This window comes from Schistocerca americana, chromosome 7, assembly GCF_021461395.2.
Source record: "Schistocerca americana isolate TAMUIC-IGC-003095 chromosome 7, iqSchAmer2.1, whole genome shotgun sequence".
Classification (NCBI taxonomy): Eukaryota; Metazoa; Arthropoda; class Insecta; order Orthoptera; family Acrididae; genus Schistocerca; species Schistocerca americana.
The window spans coordinates 233083843-233105710 of record NC_060125.1 but is presented as its reverse complement, the minus strand read 5'-3'; the positions used below and the strand labels follow the sequence as shown (position 1 = coordinate 233105710).

The window sequence follows — 21868 nt, the reverse complement described above, 5'->3', positions numbered from 1 at the left end:
AGTAACAAACACAAACTCTTTACACGGCAGTTGTCGAGAGTAACTATGTCGACTGAAATCCACTCACTTTGACTGTAGGACTAGGCTTGTCAGCTTTCCCAATGTTGTCAACCTTACATAGCAAACAGCACTGTACAATGTGTATACGAACCACAAGGGAAACCACCGTATATTAGCAAGTTACAATTACTGGGAAATGGCTATCCTCTCTATGTGATCATAATCACAGTGTGAAGTTAACACTGAAACAATGTGGATACAATAAAGTAAGGGTACTACTTACTGTAGCACACAGTATCGACAGATAAAAGTTGGCATAAACTCGAAACAAATGAATCACGGTGTATACAACCAAGAACAACCAGGAGATCCGGGAATTTTTCATTGTTTTAGCTTTCAGTTAAATTTCTGTTGCTGTATGTACTTGATCTTATCCCATAACAATTTTGCATGAAGTCTAGCGACCTGCACATTCTGATAGTCCTTACGCTGTTTCTAGATACGAATAACTACACTTAATTTTACAACTTCATCGTCAAAGCAGGTCTGTGTTGACGATTCAGATGAATCTGACACTGATATATGGGGAGTTGAAGTGGCTGCTTCTGTACCATAGGAGTGTTTTACAACTTCAGACGGATTGTCGAACCTTTGTGGCACTTTCCTCCTCATCGTCAGTTGAGGAGGCCATTTGGAATGTCAAACAATGAGATTAACTGTATTCCACGCTAGTCTATTATTGTCTGCAATCGTCAAGTCTGCATTCGTGAACTGGTTTCATTCGACGTGCAGCGGACAAAACTTAAGATGTTATAAAGGTAAACAGGGTATTTTTTCATAAGATCGTCTTCTCTGCTATTCACAGCCATTTCATGCCCCTAAAACGAAACATCAACCACCAATATTCATGTAATTTGCAAGTGAATCCTGACGATACAGTTAGTATATGTAGCCCTCAGGGTCATTAGGGAACCTACAAAAAAGATGTGATGTCTTCTTGTTTTTGATGGTATTCATTGCGCTACGCTACGCATCCATTTGTAAGAACCATTGTACAAACACTACTCGCTTTCGCGTCGAACTCAACAGTTTAACTTACTGGCCGCTTGGTGCACTAGGCAACAAAATCCAGGCGAAGTTTCGCGACTGTTGCGTTAGACTGTGGTATATACCCTGTGAATTTTCCTCAGAAGTTGCACGTTCTTCCAGCTTCTATCGAAACAGTTACACACATCAGCCACCACGCCGAGGTTGTGGTTGGCAGCGGCAGGGTTGAAATCACGATTTGTTCAGACTTAAAATTTGCTGAGTGGAGCACCCTGGTGTCAAGAAAGTGAACTGTGTAACCTATGTAAACACTACTTAAGTACTTAAAGACAAACGCAGTGCCTGCGTCATTTTATGTCAATCACGCTAGTTTTTTTCTCCACGTACATTATTTCAAAAAGCTTAAATCGCGGGAAAATTACCGATAAGTTAATGTAAAAACAGGTGCGAATTAACATTGTGAACATAGGAAATCTGAAAGGAAGTCGTAAACGGCGGGAAAACGTTAGTTCTGGGAACATAAAAGAGGGGTTATACTGTAGTTTGTACATTGGCCTTCTTATGAGAATGAGATCACATGAGTATGATTAGCGTGATGACATACACTATGTGATCAGACGTATCTGGGCACTTGTCTGAAAATGACTTACAAGTTCGTGGCTTCCTCCATGGGTAATGCTGGGAATATGGCTGTGACCCCACCCTTAGCCTTGATGACAGCTTCCACTCTCGTGAGCATACATTTAATCAGGTACTGGAAGATTTCTTGGGGAATGGCAGCCGATTCCTCATGGAGTGCTGCACTGAGATGAGGCATCGATGTCGGTCGGTGAGGCCTGGCATAAGTCAGCTTTCCAAAACATCCCAAAAGTGTTCTGTAGGATTCGGGTCAGGACTCTGTGCAGGTCAGTCCATTACAGGGATATTATTGTCGTGTAACCACTCCGCTACAGGCCATGCATTGTGAAAAGCTGCTTGATCGTTTTGAAACATGCAGTCGCCATCCCCGAATTGCTGTTCAACAGTGGGAAGCAAGAAGATGCTTAAAACATGAATTTAGGCCTTTGCTGTGATAGCGTCATGCAAAACAACAACAGGTGCAAGTCCCCTTCATGAAAAACACGACCACAGCATAACACCACCGCCTCTGAATTTTACTGTTGGCACTACACACGTCGACAAACGGCGTTCACCAGGCATTTGCCATACCCACACCCTGCCATCGGATCGCCACATGGTGTACTGCGATTTGTCACTCCTCAGAACGTTTTTCCACTGTTCAATTGGCCAACGTTTATGCTCCTTACACCAAGGGAGGCGTTATTTGGCATTTACTTGCGTGATGTGTGGCTTATGAGCAGCTGCTCAAGCATGAAATCCAAGTTTCCTCACTTCCCGCCTAACTCTCACAGTACTTGCAGTGGATCCTGATACAGTTTGGAATTCCTGTGTGATGGTCTGGATAGCTGTCTGCCTATTACACATTATGACCCTATTCAGCAGTCTGTCAGTCAGCAGACAAGGTTGGCCTGTACACTTTTGTGTTGTACGTGTCCCTTCACTATCACATTGGAAACAGTACCTATGTATGTTTAGGTATGTGGAAACCTCTGTACAGCTGTATGACACAAGTGACACCCAATCACCTGACCATGTTCGAAGCCCGTGAGTTCCGCGGAGTGCCCCATTCTGCTCTCTCACGAAGTCTAAGGACTACTGAGGCCGCTGATATGGAGTACACGGCAGTAGGTGGCACCACAATGCACAAAAACTTATGTTTTTGGGACTGTCCGGATACTTTTGGTCACATAATTGGAGGTATTGCTACCTCTGATACTTCCTTTTTGGTCACACCTTTGTTAAAAACATTGATTTCAGTCCATCATCTAAAATTCAGTGAAGGTCCTCTTAATCAGGATTTTGCCTGGTTTATTAGAAGTAACTTTTATCCATTAAAGTTTTGTAATGTTAACTTTCACTATCAAGAAAGGTTTTTTTTAACATCTATAATGAATTTTGTGTGTTCTGGAGCACTGCATTTAATCTTTTTAAGTTTTCCAGTAGTGGCAAATTCATTGTCATAATTTAGCAATGTATCCCCTGACTAAGAATTTATGGTTTATCTCTGTGTACATTTTAATGGACGTTAAATATATATTTGTATTGTGTTCATAGCAATTATCACTCCATGCTGCAAGTTTGTAGAATCAGTTTCTTTGACAGTCTGAAAGACACAGGGAGCAACTTCATAACTTCCCCATCCGGATATTCCTTCATGCCACACATTCATCACATTGGCGTTATTCTGGAAATGGATACCTAGGTTGAAATTCGAAAACTGACCTTGGTAGTACATATTAGTATGAGCACCTTTTCTAAATCAAGTGCTACTCTAGAGGTACTAGGAATTTGATTTTTTTCCCTAGATTTCAAATTATGAAGTTTTAGTTTATTTCTGAACTCTGTTTTAGCTGTTCCAGACAATGCTGCAATTTGACAAGCTAACAAATCACATGCTGTACACGTCTCTTCTTGGTTGTTTAAAGGATAGTTTACTTTTAAAATGCTTATTATACATTAATGATATGATTATAATAGAGGGAAACATTCCACGTAGGAAAAATATATCTAAAAACAAAGATGATGCGACTCACCAAACGAAAGCGCTGGCAGGCCGACAGACACACAAACAAACACACACACACAAAACTCAAGCCCTCGCAACAAACTGCCGCCCCACCAGGAAAGAGGGAAAGACGAAAGGATGTGGGTTTCAAGGGAGAGGGCAAGGAGTCGCTCCAATCCCGGGAGCGGAAAGACTCACCCTATGGGGAAAAAAGGACGGGTATACACTCGCACACACACACATATCCATCCACACATATACAGACACAAGCTGACATATTTGAAGACCACACATTAGATAACAGAAACAGTACTACAAAGTGCTGCCAGGATACTGTTTCTTAAAAGGCGCATACAAATCCTGCAAAAAATATTCTGTCTCAGAATCCTGCCTCCCACAGTGGCTTACACCCCCTGGAAATGATTGTATATGCTCATGAACAAGAGCGTTGTCATGATTAAATTTTTATAGACTGAGTTAACACTATTCTCAATTTTTACTAACAGCTGACACCTTTGACTGGATGCAGCAAAAGTTTTGCAGAAATTATTCTTACAAACTTCTACAATTTCCCCTTTGACATTTGGAACAGTATACATCATGATTGTTTGACATCTATTTTCTTAGGCACCTCCATATGTACCGCACCTGTGTCTTGCAACATGCTTAACTTGCATTGGGCCTAGAAGACTGTTTTGTTGTTTACAATGATCTAACTTATAAAAATCATCAGGTCATAAGGTACATGTTTTAGCTGTAACATAGACCTTGCCAGCATTTCTCAGCTTTGTATTTCCTTCAGATAATCTTCCTTCTCCTTTCTTCCTTCACTTCTCAAGGCCCTCATCTGCCATAGTTTACACTGAACAACGATGATAAGCCTTTTCACTGTAGGCCTAGTCATTCACAACACACTACAAAAATAGGCTGCATCATAACCTAACAAAGACGACTGACAAACAGGAAGCACGGTGCTGGCACATCAGTAGTTGATCCCTTTATACAAGGTTGAGTCAAATGGAGACCTTAAATTTGTAATAACAAATCGAAATTTCACACCGTTATCCTATAAGTTGGTAAGTGTGCTACAAACAGCGTGCAGAATGGCCTGTAGGTGGCAGCATAGTGCAGATGCACACATACCGGTACCGTCGCAGTATCAGCATAAAGAGGCCACCCCACTTGCGACTTGCACCAGGTAAGAACAGTGTTCTGTTATTCAGTTTTTGTGTAGTGAAGGTGTGAAACCTATTGAAATTCATTGATGAACGAAGGATCAGAACAGCGATGCATGTTTGCCACAGCAGCAAGTCTACGAATGGAATAGGAAGTTCGCAAATAGTGTAACTTCAATGGAAGATGCTCATCGTTCAGGTCAGGCACGAGTTGTGACTCCACAGAACATTGCAGCAGTTGAAGCCATAGTGAAGTAAAATCGCCGAGTGACACTGAATGACATTGCAGCATGTTTACACATTGGTCATGGGTCAGCACACCACATTGTGCATGATGTGCTCCAGTTTCACAAAGTGTCTGCAAGATGGGTGCACGGCAGCTGACTTCTAAAATGAGAGAATGATGTGTTGACGCTTGTGAAGAACTTCTTTGGTGCTTTGAACGAGGAGGTGATGGCTTCCTTGCAAAAATTGTTACTGGGGATGAAACCTGGGTTCACTTCCAGCAACCGGAAATGAAGAGAGCGAGCAAGGAATGGTGCCATTCCTCATCACCAAGTGATTCCCATATGTTTGGACCATTCAAAGACGCAATGGAAGGAAAGAAGTTCCGTTCTGATGAAGAGGTACACCATGCGGTGTATGAGTGGTTGCACGGACTACCAAAATAATTTTTTTCTAAAGGAATTTATGTACTTTGTAAGTGCTGGAGGACTTGCATTGAGCGTGGGGGAGATTATGTTGAAAAGTGATACAGCTTTGTACCACTTCTGCACAATAAATAATATTTAAGGTTTTCATTTGACTCACCCTCGTATATGCTGGTCACCTGGCACATGCACCCAGTATGTGCTATTATCGATTGTTGTATCTAATAGGTACTGTCTTGGCTCTTAAATCTCCTTTTACATTGTTGGCATTGGGCCATAGATCACATTTTCAGTTAAAAAACAAAAGGCATTTAGAACCCTATTTACTTTAAGCCTTCAAATGTCTTTAAATTACTTAGACAAACCGATAAGCCAGAATAAGTCTTTGATCAGAGAACGAAAACTGTTATTATTTGAAAACTGTAGCCTAGTACCAGGATGACTAAGAACTTGAATTTAGCTTAAATTGTATGAAAAATATGTAGGCAACTGTAACAATCCTCTGAGGCAGATGTAAGCTTACTTGGCAGTTTTCCAGCAAACTGCCAATATGAGCCACACACCAGTTACTCTTAACCCCCAAGTGTACATGCAGTTTTTCATAACATGAGCGGGCACATGGTGTACTTTGTACATGTTTAAAGAATAGCTTTCTGCATTACCAAGGTAAACATATAGGAGTAAAATCCGGTTTAATTAAACAAAAATAAAATGAACTTACATTATATTAGCTAAAGCACTGTTTATATATTCAGACTGAGAACATATTCAAGGATTGTGCAGCAAACCAAAATTGGGGATATTGGTCTGTAATTTTATGGGTCCATTCTTTTACCCGTCTTATACAGGGTGTTACAGAAAGGTACAGCCAAACTTTCAGGAAACATTCCTCACACACAAATAAAGAAAAGATGTTATGTGGACATGTGTCTGGAAACGCTTAATTTATATGTTAGAGCTCATTTTAGTTTTGTCAGTATGTACTGTACTTCCTCGATTCACCGCCAGTTGGCCCAATTGAAAGAAGGTAATGTTGACTTCAGTGCTTGTGTTGACATGAGGCTCATTAGCTCTACAGTACTAGCATCGAGCACATCAGTATGTAGCATCAACAGGTTAGTGTTCATCACGAACGTGGTTTTGCAGTCAGTGCAATGTTTACAAATGCGGAGTTGGCAGATGCCCATTTGATGTATGGATTAGCACGGGGCAATAGCTGTGGCGTGGTACGTTTGTATCGAGACAGATTTCCAGAACAAAGGTGTTCCGACAGGAAGACGTTCGAAGCAATTGATCTGTGTCTTAGGGAGCACGGAACATTCCAGCCTATGACTCGCGACTGGGGAAGACCTAGAACGACGAGGACACCTGCAATGGACGAGGCAATTCTTCATGCAGCTGACGATAACCCTAATGTCAGTGTCAGAGAAGTTGCTGCTGTACAAGGTAACGTTGACCACGTCACTGTATGGAGAGTGCTACGGGAGAACCAGTTGTTTCCGTACCATGTACAGCGTGTGCAGGCACTATCAGCAGCTGATTGGCCTCCATGGATACACTTCTGCGAATGGTTCATCCAACAATGTGTCAAGCCTCATTTGAGTGCAAATGTTCTCTTTACGGATGAGGATCAAATTGTAAATTTTCACAATCAACATGTGTGGGCTGACGAGAATTCACACGCAATTGTGCAATCACGTCATCAACACAGATTTTCTGTGAATGTTTGGGCAGGCATTGTTGGTGATGTCTTGATTGGGCCCGATGTTCTTCCACCTACGCTCAATGGAGCACGTTATCATGATTTCATACGGGATACTCTACCTGTGCTGCTAGACCATGTGCCTTTACAAATACGACACAATATGTGGTTCATGCCCGATGGAGCTCCTGCAAATTTGAGTCGAAGTGTTCGTACGCTTCTCAACAACAGATTCGGTGACCAATGGATTGGTAGGGGCGGACCAATTCCATGGCCTCCACGCTCACCTGACCTCAACCTGTTGACTTTCATTTATGGGGACATTTGAAAGCTCTTGTCTACGCAACCCTGGTACCAAATGTAGAGACTCTTCGTGCTCGTATTGTGGACGACTGTGATACAATACGACATTCTCCAGGGCTGCATCAGCGCATCAGGGATTCCATGCGACGGAGGGTGGATGCATGTATCCTCGCTAACGGAGGACATTTTGAACATTTCCTGTAACAAAGTGTATTAAGTCACGCTGGTACGTTCTGTTGCTGTGTGTTTCCATTCCATGATTAATGTGATTTGAAGAGAAGTAATAAAATGAGGTCTAACGTGGAAAGTCAGCATTTCCGGACACATGTCCACATAACATATTTTCTTTCTTTGTGTGTGAGGAATGTTTCCTGAATGTTTGGCCGTACCTTTTTGTAACACCCAGTATATGGGAGTCGCCTGCACTTTTTACAGTCGCTTAGGACTTTGTGCTGGGCGAGATATACATGATGTATGTAAGGGGCCAATGCTGTGGAGTACTCAACAACTGAGATTCCATCCAGATGTGGTGAATAATTTGATTACAAATCTTTCTGTTGTTTCTCTACGTCAAGGATGCTTATTACTATGTTGTCCATACAGGAGTCTGTCGATGGTCAAATGATGGTATGTTTGCACGATTGTCCTGCGTGAATGATTTCTTGTATGTGAAATTTACAACTTTGGCTTTTGTTTTGCTATCTTCAACTGTTGCACCAGACTGGCAACAAGGGACTGAATGGAAGCCCGAGACCCGCTAGTGATTTTACACAGGTTCAGAATTTTCTAGTGTTCTCTGACAGATCTTTTGCAAAGGTGTGACGCTGGTAGCTGTTGTATGCTTCACACATAGATCTTTCCACAGACACACAAATCTCTACTAACCTTTACTTGTCATTTGTGCACTCTCTTTTGAATATTGAGTGCAACAGCCTGTGGTTTCTCAGCATCTTCCGAAATTCGTTATTAAACCACAATGGATCCTTTCCACCCTTTATCTACTTACCAGGAACATAACTCTCCAGATCATGATTTACAATCTGCTTAAACTTTTCCCATAATTCCTCTACATCCATCTTACTGAAACTAAGTGATGTTAGTTTACTGTCTGAGTGAGATGCTAATAACTGTGTACCTGCTCTACCTAACAGAAACACTCTCCTAGTCTTCTTGACTGATTTATTAACTTTCATAAAACATTGCAGTCTATGCTTGGTAGGAAGTCTTCTCCAGCTAGTATTGCATGGTCTGGGTATTTACATGCTACTGATAGTAGACTTTCTTTGAATGACACTAGAACTGTCACAGGGGAATCAGATGGCCAGTAAAAATATCCAACAATGAACTTGGTTTCACTTGCACCTGTTATATACAAGCAGTTAACTTCACTGTCACACTCGACTTGAGTTGTCGGATGAAGGTGTTACCACACAGTAATCACCCACTCTAAGCATCAAACAGCACAGTTGCATCAGGTCCCAGACAACTGCCTTATTTAGGGATTGTGCAGCTAGCTTGTAATTGGGTCACTTTCTTGCACATATTGTAGTAGGTGCACTTTATACACAGGTGCGCCCGCTAGTGTGTTAACAATGGGCCGTAGAGCACATCTTCATTTATTGGTTTTGGTGGATGAATCACAAGGTGAAAATACTTGTTAAATAATCTGGTGTGTTCTCACTATATTCCGATTAAAATTACTTTCTGATTGATGTTTCAGTGAGTCGAGTGGTAGGAGACAGACATTCAATCCTAGTTCTTTCTCGAATGCCACGTGCTTGCTGTGTTGCCTGTTTTGTAAGTATGTATAGTGCCTTTAGCACTATTCTGTATCATTTGCTCACTCTCCTGCTCGGTTTGGTAGCAAGTCAGTGTGGCTCCCAAGGAACCGAGGTGGGCCTGTACCATGTTGCTGTCTCTCCTTGTGCCAGCCAATCAGACAAATGGCAAAAGCTGTGGGCACGCTCACCACGCACACCACACCGCAGTGCCCTCAGTGCCCCACACCCAAAGCAGCCAGCCAACACAACTATTAGACACACTATTGCCACTACTGTTCTCGATTGCAACCACAGTGAGAATCCTCACAGCTTTGTCAATGCCCCCTGAGACGCTTGGCTGACTCATGGCAACTGAGTTGTCAGCCCCTACTGCTTTTGATTATACCCATGTCTCAAGAGATTGAGAGTTGTCAAAACCTTGAAGAAAAAAATAATCATTGAATTTGAAGACTGGTAAGAATTGTTCAACTGATTTAGTCATTCCAGGATTTGCTAAACAAATGTACCTGAAAGTACAAAGGGATGGCTGTAGCTTTTTGATGGGCCCTCATGTATGGCTGTAGTTCTTAAACCAAATTACAGACTGCCTCCCTGCTCAGTCTGTAAATTGCCACAAAGTTGCTCTTGGGTATTTCAGAGGGGTTCAGCTCATTCTGCAGATTACACTGTCAAATCACACGCTGCCGCATTTCATCGAGCCACCTTGCCTGCGTTTGTTGCTCTTGCCTTCTTCTTAACAATACTATGTGCACTTCCTTGATTCTCAGCTGAATTGCATGCACTTTCCACTTGGATGTTTCCCGATGATTCATCAATAAAATCTAATCATTAAGTCTGAAACTAAAAATCATTCAATATTTCAAAATAAGGGGAAGGGGAAAGATGAGAGCGTTCTTGTCAGTTACAGCTTGAAAAAAGGTGACTTTAACTGAGAGCGGTCTCTTACAATGTTGACAGCTGGTGTTGCACAGATCACTCCTCGTTTGGCTCCTCCCCCTCCATCCTGTGTAACCTGTCCTGCCTGATAAGGCTCTGTATATTCTGTCAAAACAGAGTGAGCATGTGGGGGCCAAGAAAGAACTGTTGCTAGCTGACATCTGACTCCAATCACCAAACTGATAACCACTAATTTATTACTTTAATAAACGATTAAGGCTGGTTGCTGTATTTCTTGAAGTAATATGATCCACAACCACCAAGCTCAACAACTAGTAAAATGGATAAATTAATACTAAGCTACTTAAACCAAAGTGTAATAGGTTTTGACATCTTGTGCAATGCAACCGTTGGCTTATCATGAACGGTGTCCGCGGCTCACGGTCTTGTGGTAGCGTTCTCGCTTCCCGCGCACGGGGTCCCGGGTTCGATTCCCGGCGGGGTCAGGGATTTTCTCTGCCTCGAGATGACTGGGTGTTTTGTGTCTTTCATCATCATTTCATCCTCATTCATTCGCAAGTCGCTGTAGTGGCGTTAAAGAACTTGTGGAGCGGCAGCCAAACCGCCCCGCGAGGGGTCTCCCGGCCACCAATGCCATACGCTCATATATCATGAGCAGTGGTCTCCCTTGCCGGCCGAAGTGGCCGAGCGGTTAAAGGCGCTACAGTCGCAGGTTCGAATCCTGCCTCGGGCATGCATGTGTGTGATGTCCTTAGGTTAGTTAGGTTTAAGTAGTTCTAAGTTCTAGGGGACTTATGACCACAGCAGTTGAGTCCCATAGTGCTCAGAGCCATTTGAGTGGTCTCCCTTATTCACAATGAATAATGTATGTGCAGAATGGGTGTCGTGAGTATAAGGAATTAGGTACTATATCAAAAAGAGATGTTGCTTGCAGATTGAAATATTTCAAAATTGGGCATAATAAGATGAGAAAAGTGCCAAGTTTTCAATGTAACTGATGATCAACACAGAAAACATTCTCTGTCATAACACACAACGAATCACTATGATGACAGTGATAGTCTCCACTCCATTTTCTGGTGCTTAGGTGTGCTGCAGTTGTCCTTGGTGCACGGATTAGACTGAAGCAGTTTCATGATTGGCTGTTATGGATGAGACAGCTGATGCTACTAAACTGGATTAATTAAAAACACTAGATTTCAAAATTTCTAGCCATATGGCCTATACAAAGGTGTGACTTTTTACGCCCATACTGACTATTTCATCTAGTACCAAGCCTAAATAAAGGCACTTTGATACTGTTCAAATTCAGAAATTCTAATCTCATTATGGATAGAGAAAAACTGTGAAATTGGCACATTTTAATATTAGTAAAACATCATTTAAGAATGACTACTGCAAGGCTATTGCATTGAAAAGTCTATGGAATGCAAGAAAAATCCTTTAAAATTGTATTTATTAATCTGCAATTTGTACTGCTAAACCACAGTTGTAGTTGTTTGTGTGATGTTCATAGACCACAACAGCATGTCAACCATTTTTCAGGACAAGGTGGGGAGCAATAATGATATAATTTGTAGGAAACTGAACACTGTGTTGGCACTGCGAAGCCTCCAAACATCACATAAAGAGCTCATTGTGAAAGTAGCCAACCTTCTTATTGCCCAAAGTGCACAGTTTGAACAACGGTTATTTTAATCTCACATACTTTCTGCTGAACATTGTAATATTGTCAGGTGATGTGGGTAAATCACTTACGAAAATATTCTTACCAGATTTATTACTATAGTAGTGGACATGCATATTGGAGAACATAGCGCATCCACATTGCTTTCACACATCAACTACTGTGCGGCCACTGGCAGCCACAGCATAACCACATGCCTGACGCAGTGTGTGTGGCACAGCGGTGAAACACCCATTGCTAAGTGTGTGGCAGTCAATGTGTTCAACCAGTGTGTGTACCATTCCCAATGATATGGTATATGCAATTTTTACAGATGGTCAAACAATGGGAACTCCAGATTGGTATATCAGCAATATTAGGAAAAGGATAGTTTGCTACTCACCATAAAGATGACCTGTTGAGTTGTAGACAGGCACAACAAAAAGGATGGTACACATTCACACAGGCAAGCACACCTCACATACACATGACGCCTACCACCACCAGCTCTCACCGGAATGTGACTGTCACACAAATAGGAGTCTGGAGTGTGGCAGGGAAGGGGAAGGGATAGCAGGGTATGGGTGGGGATAAGGGCACTGTCTGGCAGGACATGCAGGGACTAGATGGTGGCCTGACAAGACTGCCAGGCATCCTATTGGTTAGTGGGCACACCATTGGACAGTGGGGTGCGATGGAAAAAATGGGGAGTGGAAATGGAGAGGAGCAGGGGAGGGGAAAGGATGAGCAGCTGCATTGGCAGAGGGCAGCACAAAATGAGAGTGAGGGGCTGTGAAAAGGGAGGAGGTGATAAGACAGAAAGGACAGTAGGTTACTGTGAGGCTGGGATAATTTTGGCTAAGGAGATAACTCCCATCTGCGCAGTTCAGAAACGCTAGTGCTGGGGGGGAGGATCCAACTTTCCATGGTCCTTCACCCTCATTGTGCGCTCCCCTCTGGCAATGCACCTGCACGTCCTCTCTCCTTTACTGCTCCTCTCCCAATTCCTCATTCTTTCCCACACACCCCATGTCCCAAACCTGTGCCTTGCAGTCTTGTCAGGCTGCCATCTAGTCCCTACATGTCCCACCAGACAGCACTCTTCTCTCCTTCCACAAATACTCCAGTATCCCTCCCTGTTTCCTGCTCTAATCCAAATTCCAATTACATGCTTTCTTTGCTGAAGAAGACTTAGCTGAAAGCTATAATGTGCAACATTATTTTTGTCACACCTGCCTGCAACTCAACAGGTCATCTTTACAGATAGTAGTAATGTTTATAGGGGTTCAGCCATTCTTAACGTAAAACCCAATATCTGCATGATCTTTGAAACATTAAAGTGGAAACTCACTGTTGTACTGAAATATTAAGATGACATAAGACTAAGGCTACCCTGTGTGTGACAATATGAGGTCTGTTCAAAAAATTCTGGGACATTCATAATTTTTCGCCAGTGGTGTGTTGGAGCAAAATGCCGTTGGTATACCTGCACACACCTCTGATTGATGTGTAACTATTGTAAGTTTCATCGTAGTATGTCTGCTAGTTACTGTTCAGTGCTGTACCGAGTAAAACGCTGTGTCGCACAGTTTGCGAATTTCAAGATAAAAGAGTTAGAGGAGCAACACATCTCCATTAAATTTTGCATGAAACTCAAGAAAACCTTTATAGGGACACACCAAATGATGCAGGAAGCCTACAGTGATGAGTGCTTAAGCTGTATTTGATGTTACGAATGGTTCACACAGTTTAAAAATGGCCAGACAGAAGTTACAGATGATCCTCGTTCAGCACACACTTTGACAACTACAGACGACGCTCATGTCAGGAACGTCAAGAAAATGATGCATACCAATCAGAGATTAACTGTCCGAGAGGTTGCTGAAGAATGTAACATTTCAATTAAAAAAAACTCACCAGGTCAGGTCAAATATCATTGCCATCCTGATAGTTTTCTTTGACTTCGAAGGATTAGTCCATCATGAATTTGTGCCACAGGGACAAAATGCTAATCGATGGTACTATCAGGAAGTGTTGTGACACCTGCGAGAAAATGTGAGAAGAGAGCGGTTTGAAATGTGGTGAGGTAATTCATGGCTCTTGCAGCATGATAATGCACCCACACATTCATCCTGTCGGTGTATGACTACTGCACAAAAGACGTAATCACTGTCCTGCCTCATCATCCATACTCTCCATATCTGGCCCCTGCGGACTTTTTTTATTTCCAAAGTTGAAAACCCCATTTAAACGACAAAGATTTCCAACGTTTCCAACGATTCATAGATGGCGCTTTGCTCGATCCAGAAAGAGGCATACCAAGACTGCTTCTGGAAGTGGAAGAGGCACTGGGAGTGATGTGTCAATTGTGGAGGAGAGTATTTTGAAGGAGACCATATACAATAAGTAAAAGATAAATGTAGAAAAATTTTGTGGACCAAGTATGGATTTTTTGAACAGACCATATATTACCATTTGATCCTGATGGCTTTAAAAATTCTTTTCTTTGTGTGAGCAGGTTTATTACTTTTCCAATTACAGGAGAGAGTGCTCTTTTTTAAAAATATTCAGAGAGGCTTCTTGGATTTATAATAATGGACAGCATTCTACTGGACAGATTTGAGTTCACCCTCAGTAAGAGTATCACCTGGCTGCACTGCCAGTGCTATACTGAGGTCACACTGGTAATCACCGAGCCTGCGCCAAGCTTGTACAATGCTTTCACACTGTGCATCCAGTTCCAGTGCATGGCTGCAGTACATCAAAGCCTCACAGTAGACACTGAAACGTAACTTTGTTACAACCAGATTTAGCAGGCACGCTAGTTCTGTGCTGTGCTGTGCTGTGCTGCTGATACACTCTGTTGAGAGCACAGCCTGCTGGCAAGAATATCACCAAATAGCAAGATTTTTATATTACTATTTTAAATCAATGTTAGCAAAGAATAATACTCTACTGTATTAATTACATGTTATGGGAACTGTACTCATTTACTAATAGTAGGGCGAAATTATTTTCAATATAATGTTTACTTGTTTATGGATGTGTGCATTGTATTGATGTAAAGTGAGTAGGTCACAGATGTAACCTTATAGCATTGAGAGACGGTATGCTGTATTTACGACTTTTAAGTCCATAAAGTGGAAATATTTCATAGTTCACATTAGTTCATTTACTTCCGTGTCTATCACTTCACCATATATTTCTTTTTACACATCTGACAGAATTTTATAACTTATGTTTTAAATTAATCTGTGATCGTGCATAAGCAGTCCGTCAATACCATTCTAGTTGACTAAGCCCACGTTTCCAATTTTATCCCCACAATTTCCTAAGATACAGCAACAGATTATAAATATTTTTCTCCATGTCTTCATTTTTATTTGTACATGTTTCTGAAAATAATTTTTAATAAATATATCAGTGCTCTGATCAAAAGACAGATGGAGCAGTCGGCACGTTTAATTTGGAATTCTTTGGTGCCTTAGTGAAGCTATACGTCCTGAAACTTTTGGACCCATAGAAGATCAAACTACGTGTCAAATTTCAAGTGTTCCTTGATGTTTTTGTAAAACAGACTGACAGAAATTTTGATTTACAAACAAATTTGACGGCTCACATATGCATTTATCAAACAAGAACCAACTAAGTGCTGTACTATTATCTGTAATTTTGAGGTACCTGGCAAATGGCATAGATTTAAAGTTTTGTATCCTGCACTGCACATCGTACACTACTCTCTAGTGATAAAATACTTCATGACACAATTACACATCAATGTGACATCTTCTTCAAAAGTGAAATAAGTTTGACCAATTTGGTTGGTACTGCACACCTGCTTGGCAGGAAACACCGAAATTGACAAACAAGTTTGACTCTTTACGGAGGCATTTATGTATACCATGTATCTCTAGTAAAACTCCTCTGTGACCTGCAGTGAAATTGATACAAGACATAAGCAATTTACTTACATCTGGATGGATGGGTGGATGGTGATCTGAACTGCAGCTCTCCCAAATGCAAGTCGAGTGCCTTCCCACTACAGCATCTCTATCTTTCCTATTTTCTCTAGCCTACTAGCATGCATGTGGTAGAATCCCTAGTTAATTTCCAGGCTGAATGGATGAACTGTCTCACACAAGAAGTTCCAAACATTCTGTATGTAGATAACGATTCAATTTTTTTGTGTCCAGAGATTAATATTGTTGTTGGTGGTGAGACTGCAAACTAGCTTAAAGTTTCATACCTACCTGTGGTAGGCTGATGTCCGTCATCCTGCAACATAACTTAACATTTGGTAATTTTATTTTCATGTATATAAAAATCCTTTCTGTAAAAATATCCAAAGCTTTTAGTTTGGGATGTTATAATTAACACTGTTGTAGCCATGGGATACCTATTAATAACACTATTGTCTTGCAGATTGAAGATAAACCCATTTCAGAATTAGCACATCTGTATTTGGTAACAATCACCTGAGTTTTACTTAAAAAACTTATACCACTTTCTTCTGCTGGTATGGTCTACCAGTAAATGTATAACATTGCACTTTACTTTTTGTACCTGTCACCCCTGAAATAGTCAGTTTGCAAGTTTGCAGCTCAAACACTCACTGAAACATCATCTTGAAGAGACGTTTCTCAGATTTATAGTAATGAACAGCATCCTGCTGGACAGATTTGAGTTCACCCTTAATAAGAGTATCATCTGGCCGCAATGTCAATGCTATACCGAGGTCATGTTGGGCAGCCTGGTAATCCCCGAGCCTGTGCCAAGCCTGACCACGCCTGTACAGTGCTTTCACACTCTGTGCATCCAGTGCCAGAGCACGGTTGCAGTACATTAGAGCCTCACGGTAAACATTCTGACGTAACTTTGTTGCAGCCATATTTTGCAGGCATGCTAGTTCTGTGGTTGCTGCAGCGTTGATACATTCTGGTTGAGAGCGCAGCCTGCTGGCAAGAATATCATCAAGTAGCAAGATTTTATTTTAAACTAGAGTGAACAAAGAATAACACTTTACTGTATTAATTAACACAAATGAGAAATGTAATCAGTTATTGGCAGTAGGGAGAAATTACACTCCTGGAAATGGAAAAAAGAACACATTGACACCGGTGTGTCAGACCCACCATACTTGCTCCGGACACTGCGAGAGGGCTGTACAAGCAATGATCACACGCACGGCACAGCGGACACACCAGGAACCGCGGTGTTGGCCATCGAATGGCGCTAGCTGCGCAGCATTTGTGCACCGCCGCCGTCAGTGTCAGCCAGTTTGCCGTGGCATACGGAGCTCCATTGCAGTCTTTAACACTGGTAGCATGCCGCGACAGCGTGGACGTGAACTGTATGTGCAGTTGACGGACTTTGAGCGAGGGCGTATAGTGGGCATGCGGGAGGCCGGGTGGACGTACCGCCGAATTGCTCCACACTTGGGGCGTGAGGTCTCCACAGTACATCGATGTTGTCGCCAGTGGTCGGCGGAAGGTGCACGTGCCCGTTGACCTGGGACCGGACCGCAGCGACGCACGGATGCACGCCAAGACCGTAGGATCCTACGCAGTGCCGTAGGGGACCGCAGCGCCACTTCCCAGCAAATTAGGGACACTGCTGCTCCTGGGGTATCGGCGAGGACCATTCGTAACTGTCTCCATGAAGCTGGGCTACGGTCCCGCACACCGTTAGGCCGTCTTCCCCTCACGCCCCAACATCGTGCAGCCCGCCTCCAGTGGTGTTGCGACAGGCGTGAATGGAGGGACGAATGGAGACGTGTCGTCTTCAGCGATGAGAGTCGCTTCTGCCTTGGTGCCAATGATGGTCGTATGCGTGTTTGGCGCCGTGCAGGTGAGCGCCACAATCAGGACTGCATACGACCGAGGCACACAGGGCCAACACCCGGCATCATGGTGTGGGGAGCGATCTCCTACACTGGCCGTACACCACTGGTGATCGTCGAGGGGACACTGAATAGTGCACGGTACATCCAAACCGTCATCGAACCCATCGTTCTACCATTCCTAGACCGGCAAGGAAACTTGCTGTTCCAACAGGACAATGCACGTCCGCAAGTATCCCGTGCCACCCAACGTGCTCTAGAAGGTGTAAGTCAACTACCCTGGCCAGCAAGATCTCCGGATCTGTCCCCCATTGAGCATGTTTGGGACTGGATGAAGCGTCGTCTCACGCGGTCTGCATGTCCAGCACGAACGCTGGTCCAACTGAGGCGCCAGGTGGAAATGGCATGGCAAGCCGTTCTACAGGACTACATCCAGCATCTCTACGATCGTCTCCATGGGAGAATAGCAGCCTGCATTGCTGCGAAAGGTGGATATACACTGTACTAGTGCCGACATTGTGCATGCTCTGTTGCCTGTGTCTATGTGCCTGTGGTTCTGTCAGTGTGATCATGTGATGTATCTGACCCCAGGAATGTGTCAATAAAGTTTCCCCTTCCTGGGACAATGAATTCACGGTGTTCTTATTTCAATTTCCAGGAGTGTATTTTCAATGTAACGTTTACTCATTTATGGAAGTGTGCATTGTATTGATGTAAAGTGAGTAGGTCATAGGTGTAACCTCAATAGCATTGTGAGAAGAGCATGGCATGCTGTATTTACTGCATTGAAGTCTATGCACTGGAAATAGGAAATGACTGTTAACAGTTTCAATTCAAGTCATGACACCCTTACATTTTGTGACCATTGCTCTTATCAATGGAGTTATCCTGGCATGCCCCACAGTCTGTCCCAAAATTCTGGAAATAAAGCTCCTGTGTTCTGCATGTTCAATTGAGTATCTCCTGCATACTTCACTGGAGTAGCTCTGTGGGAGGAAGGATAAAACAGACAAACTCCTAAGTTCAGCCTAAGGATTGTTTCCAGAATGTATCTTTCAGTGTCTGTACTCCTTGTGTTAGAATATGGATGAATAAAATTATCATCCTCTCAAAGTATGAGGGTTGACTGAAAAGTAATGCCTCCACCTACATAACTCTTCAACAGTTGGCAGCATTGGTATGCAGCAGGTACTGGTTTGTCCCATAGCCTTTTCTCTACAGCTCCAGTTGGCACTTAGCATTGAACAGTTGTATGGAACCCTGCGCAGACAGTCAGTCAATGCGATGTATGCAATGCGCAGGCATTGAATTCTCGACAGCAGAAGGTGTCACCCCAAAGGAGATTCATCAGAGAATGAAAGCAGTTTATGGTGATTGTTTTGATGTGAATACTGTGCATCTTTGGGCAAGTAAGTTTAAAGGTGTTGAGGCAGGAACATCTGACCTGTGTGATAAACAAAGAGTTGGATGTCCTGTGACAGCAACCACCGAGTTTCACAAGCAAAATGTTGACAGACTGATTCAGGATGATCGTCATATCATTCAGAGAGAAACTGCAAGAACAATCGGCATTTCACAAGAATGTGTGGGTCACATTACTGCTTTGCTTGGCTATCAGAAGGTGGGTACCCTGGATGTTGACTCCTGAAATGAAAGCGCACAGACTTGAAACTTGTCAGAAACTCCTCTCACGTTACGATAATGAAGATGCACAGTACTCACATCAACACAATCCCTATAAACTGCTTTCATTCTCTGATGAACCTCCTTTAGGGTGACACCTTCTGCTGTCAAGAATTCAATGACTGCACATTGCTTACATCGCATTGACCGATCGTCAGTGCAGGGTTCCATATTATACACTATAACAACACAATCATTCAATGCTACGGCTTCCTGCCAACTGGAGCTGTAGAGAAGAGGCTACGGAACAAGCCAGTACCTGCTGCATACCAACGCTGCCAACTGTTGAAGCGTTACGAAGGCGGGGGCATTACTTTTCAGTCAACCCTCATATATTCAGAGTTGCTTTTAGGGCATGAGTAAATTTTTTGGGATGGAAGTACTCAGCAAATTCTGCGTGTGTTTGAGAGAGAAAGAAAGGGGGGGAGGGATCAAAACATACCGTAAACGCTATGGTGGTTCTACAGATGTGAAGATGGCTACAAGAGAAAAGTAGTAATATTAAACGATGTTTTCAGAAATTATAGTCCTAAACATGTTAAAAAAAATCTTGACAATGGAGACTACTGTACTTAGTATTCTGGAATTGACCACACAGCAGAAAAATATAAATTTTGGGGCATATCCAGAAACATATGGGAAGTGAGGATAGTAAACTGACATAAAGTACCTAAATATAGAAAATTAATCTAGGTGTCACTCAATACTATAAATATTGTATTTGATACCAAAATTGTGAGAATGATGGACTGGTACTCACAATATAGTGGAGAGCTGAGTCGCAGATAGGCACAATAAGAAGACTGTCAAACAAGTAAGCTCTCAGCTGAAAGGCTTTCAATGGAACTAGACAACACACAACTCTCTCCGAAAGCTTACTTGTTTGACAGTCTTTCTGTTGTGCCTATCCATGACTCAGCATTTCTCCTATATGGTGAGTAGCAATCTATCCTTTTCATAATATTGTCATTATTCCATCCTGGATCTTCCACTGTATTTGATACCAACAAGACATAGCAATTAGAGACAACATTTACGGACAGTAAGTCATGCAGAAGGCATGTTGTTGTCCACAGATGAACACAAATGGCAGTTCTTCTGAATAAATATCCACATAAATGATTTGATAGCTAAATAGAGAACAACTTCACTACTTTACAACACTTTTCTGTTAAACAACACTGATAAGCTAACAACTGCTCTCAGTTCCATTCACTCCTGCTGCTGAAAAACAGGTGTGTACAATCAATGTTTTATCAAAGGCAATAGTGTTTCACAGAAGTAAAAATAGTTGGTTTGACAGTAAATGCAGCATGTGTGATCCTCAAAATAGGTGAGACTCTCACCTCTCAGGGTTTCAGAGATCTGCCCTTTCTTTTTAACCTTCCCCAACCTAGCCCTCTTTCCTTCCTAAGAAAGGGCTAGTAGTTCTGGGAACTACAATAGTTTTGTGTACTTTCATGTTTGTGTGTGTTTATTGACAGTACTAAAAATTTTGCATCAAGAAGTTATGTGCTGGTCAGCAATTCTGTCTCATAATTTTAAATTATATAATTATCGACTTAGAGTAGTGGATTCATGGACTAAACTCCTTTCTTACATCATTTTTTTACCTTATTTATGAAAACATGTCAGATCTTACCATTCTATATACCGGAGAGCTTTTTGATATTTAGATTCTGCATTCGTCATGTTTCCTTTCCTGAAGTAATGGTTTCCAGAGTTCTTTATCTTCACTATTGCATCTTCAATGTAATTCATCTAGAAAGGGAACAGTGTAATAAAGTTACTTAACATTTCTCAGGAACATTCTATGGTAAAAGCAATGGGAAATGTGCTTATTAATAATATAGGTAGAATAAAGAAGAGAAGAGTGAGTTATAGTAGTTGTGGTGGTGGTATTATGTGGCTGTGGCTCAATCATTGTCATTCTAGAGTTTGAATCATGGTACTTAGCCTCTTTACCTAACCTTTATATATTTCACCTGGGGATTATGTGTGTTCCCTTCCTCTTATAATTCACCACAAAACAACACTTAAATTATGAGGTTAAAATACAATCACGAATTCATATAGATGGTCACTTCCTAGTGGATGGCTTTTTCAAGTAAATAATTAAAAAGCTTATTTGGGCACTGAAATTAAATTACACACACACACACACACACACACACACACACACATAATAAAAGCAACACACCAAACTATTGAAAAATCCATTACAGAATAACAATAATAATATGAAAAGGATAGACTGCTACTGACTATATAATAGAGATATTGAGTCGCAGACAGTAACAACAAAAAGACTGCTAAACACCAAACATTTTAGCCAAAAATCAACTGCACTTAGCTGCCCTACCCTTTCCCCTTCTCTAACCCGTATGCTCCCACAAGAAGCACTTTACTGTCCCCCATGTTACCCTGCTATCTCTCCCCTCCCATTCCAGCCTCCTCATTACCCCCCATCACCCAGAATGTTTCTCTCATCATCCGCTG

At 42.1% G+C, this 21868-nt stretch overlaps 1 protein-coding gene across 4 annotated transcripts in view; it reads right to left on the bottom strand.

The window, feature by feature from the left end:
• Positions 1-16285: 16285 nt before the first annotated feature.
• Positions 16286-21868, bottom strand: part of LOC124622539 (peptidyl-prolyl cis-trans isomerase D) — a 49371-nt gene continuing 43788 nt past the window's right edge. For 3 of the 4 annotated variants that reach the window (XM_047148273.1, XM_047148271.1, XM_047148274.1), the window contains 2 exons: positions 21012-21130; positions 16286-16802 (listed from right to left, as the gene is read on the bottom strand). In XM_047148273.1, the coding sequence (XP_047004229.1) occupies positions 16457-16802; positions 21012-21130 (465 nt within the window). In that variant the 3' untranslated portion in view covers positions 16286-16456. The remainder of the gene's footprint in view (positions 16803-21011; positions 21131-21868) is intronic. The other variant, XM_047148272.1, reaches the window with a different exon arrangement.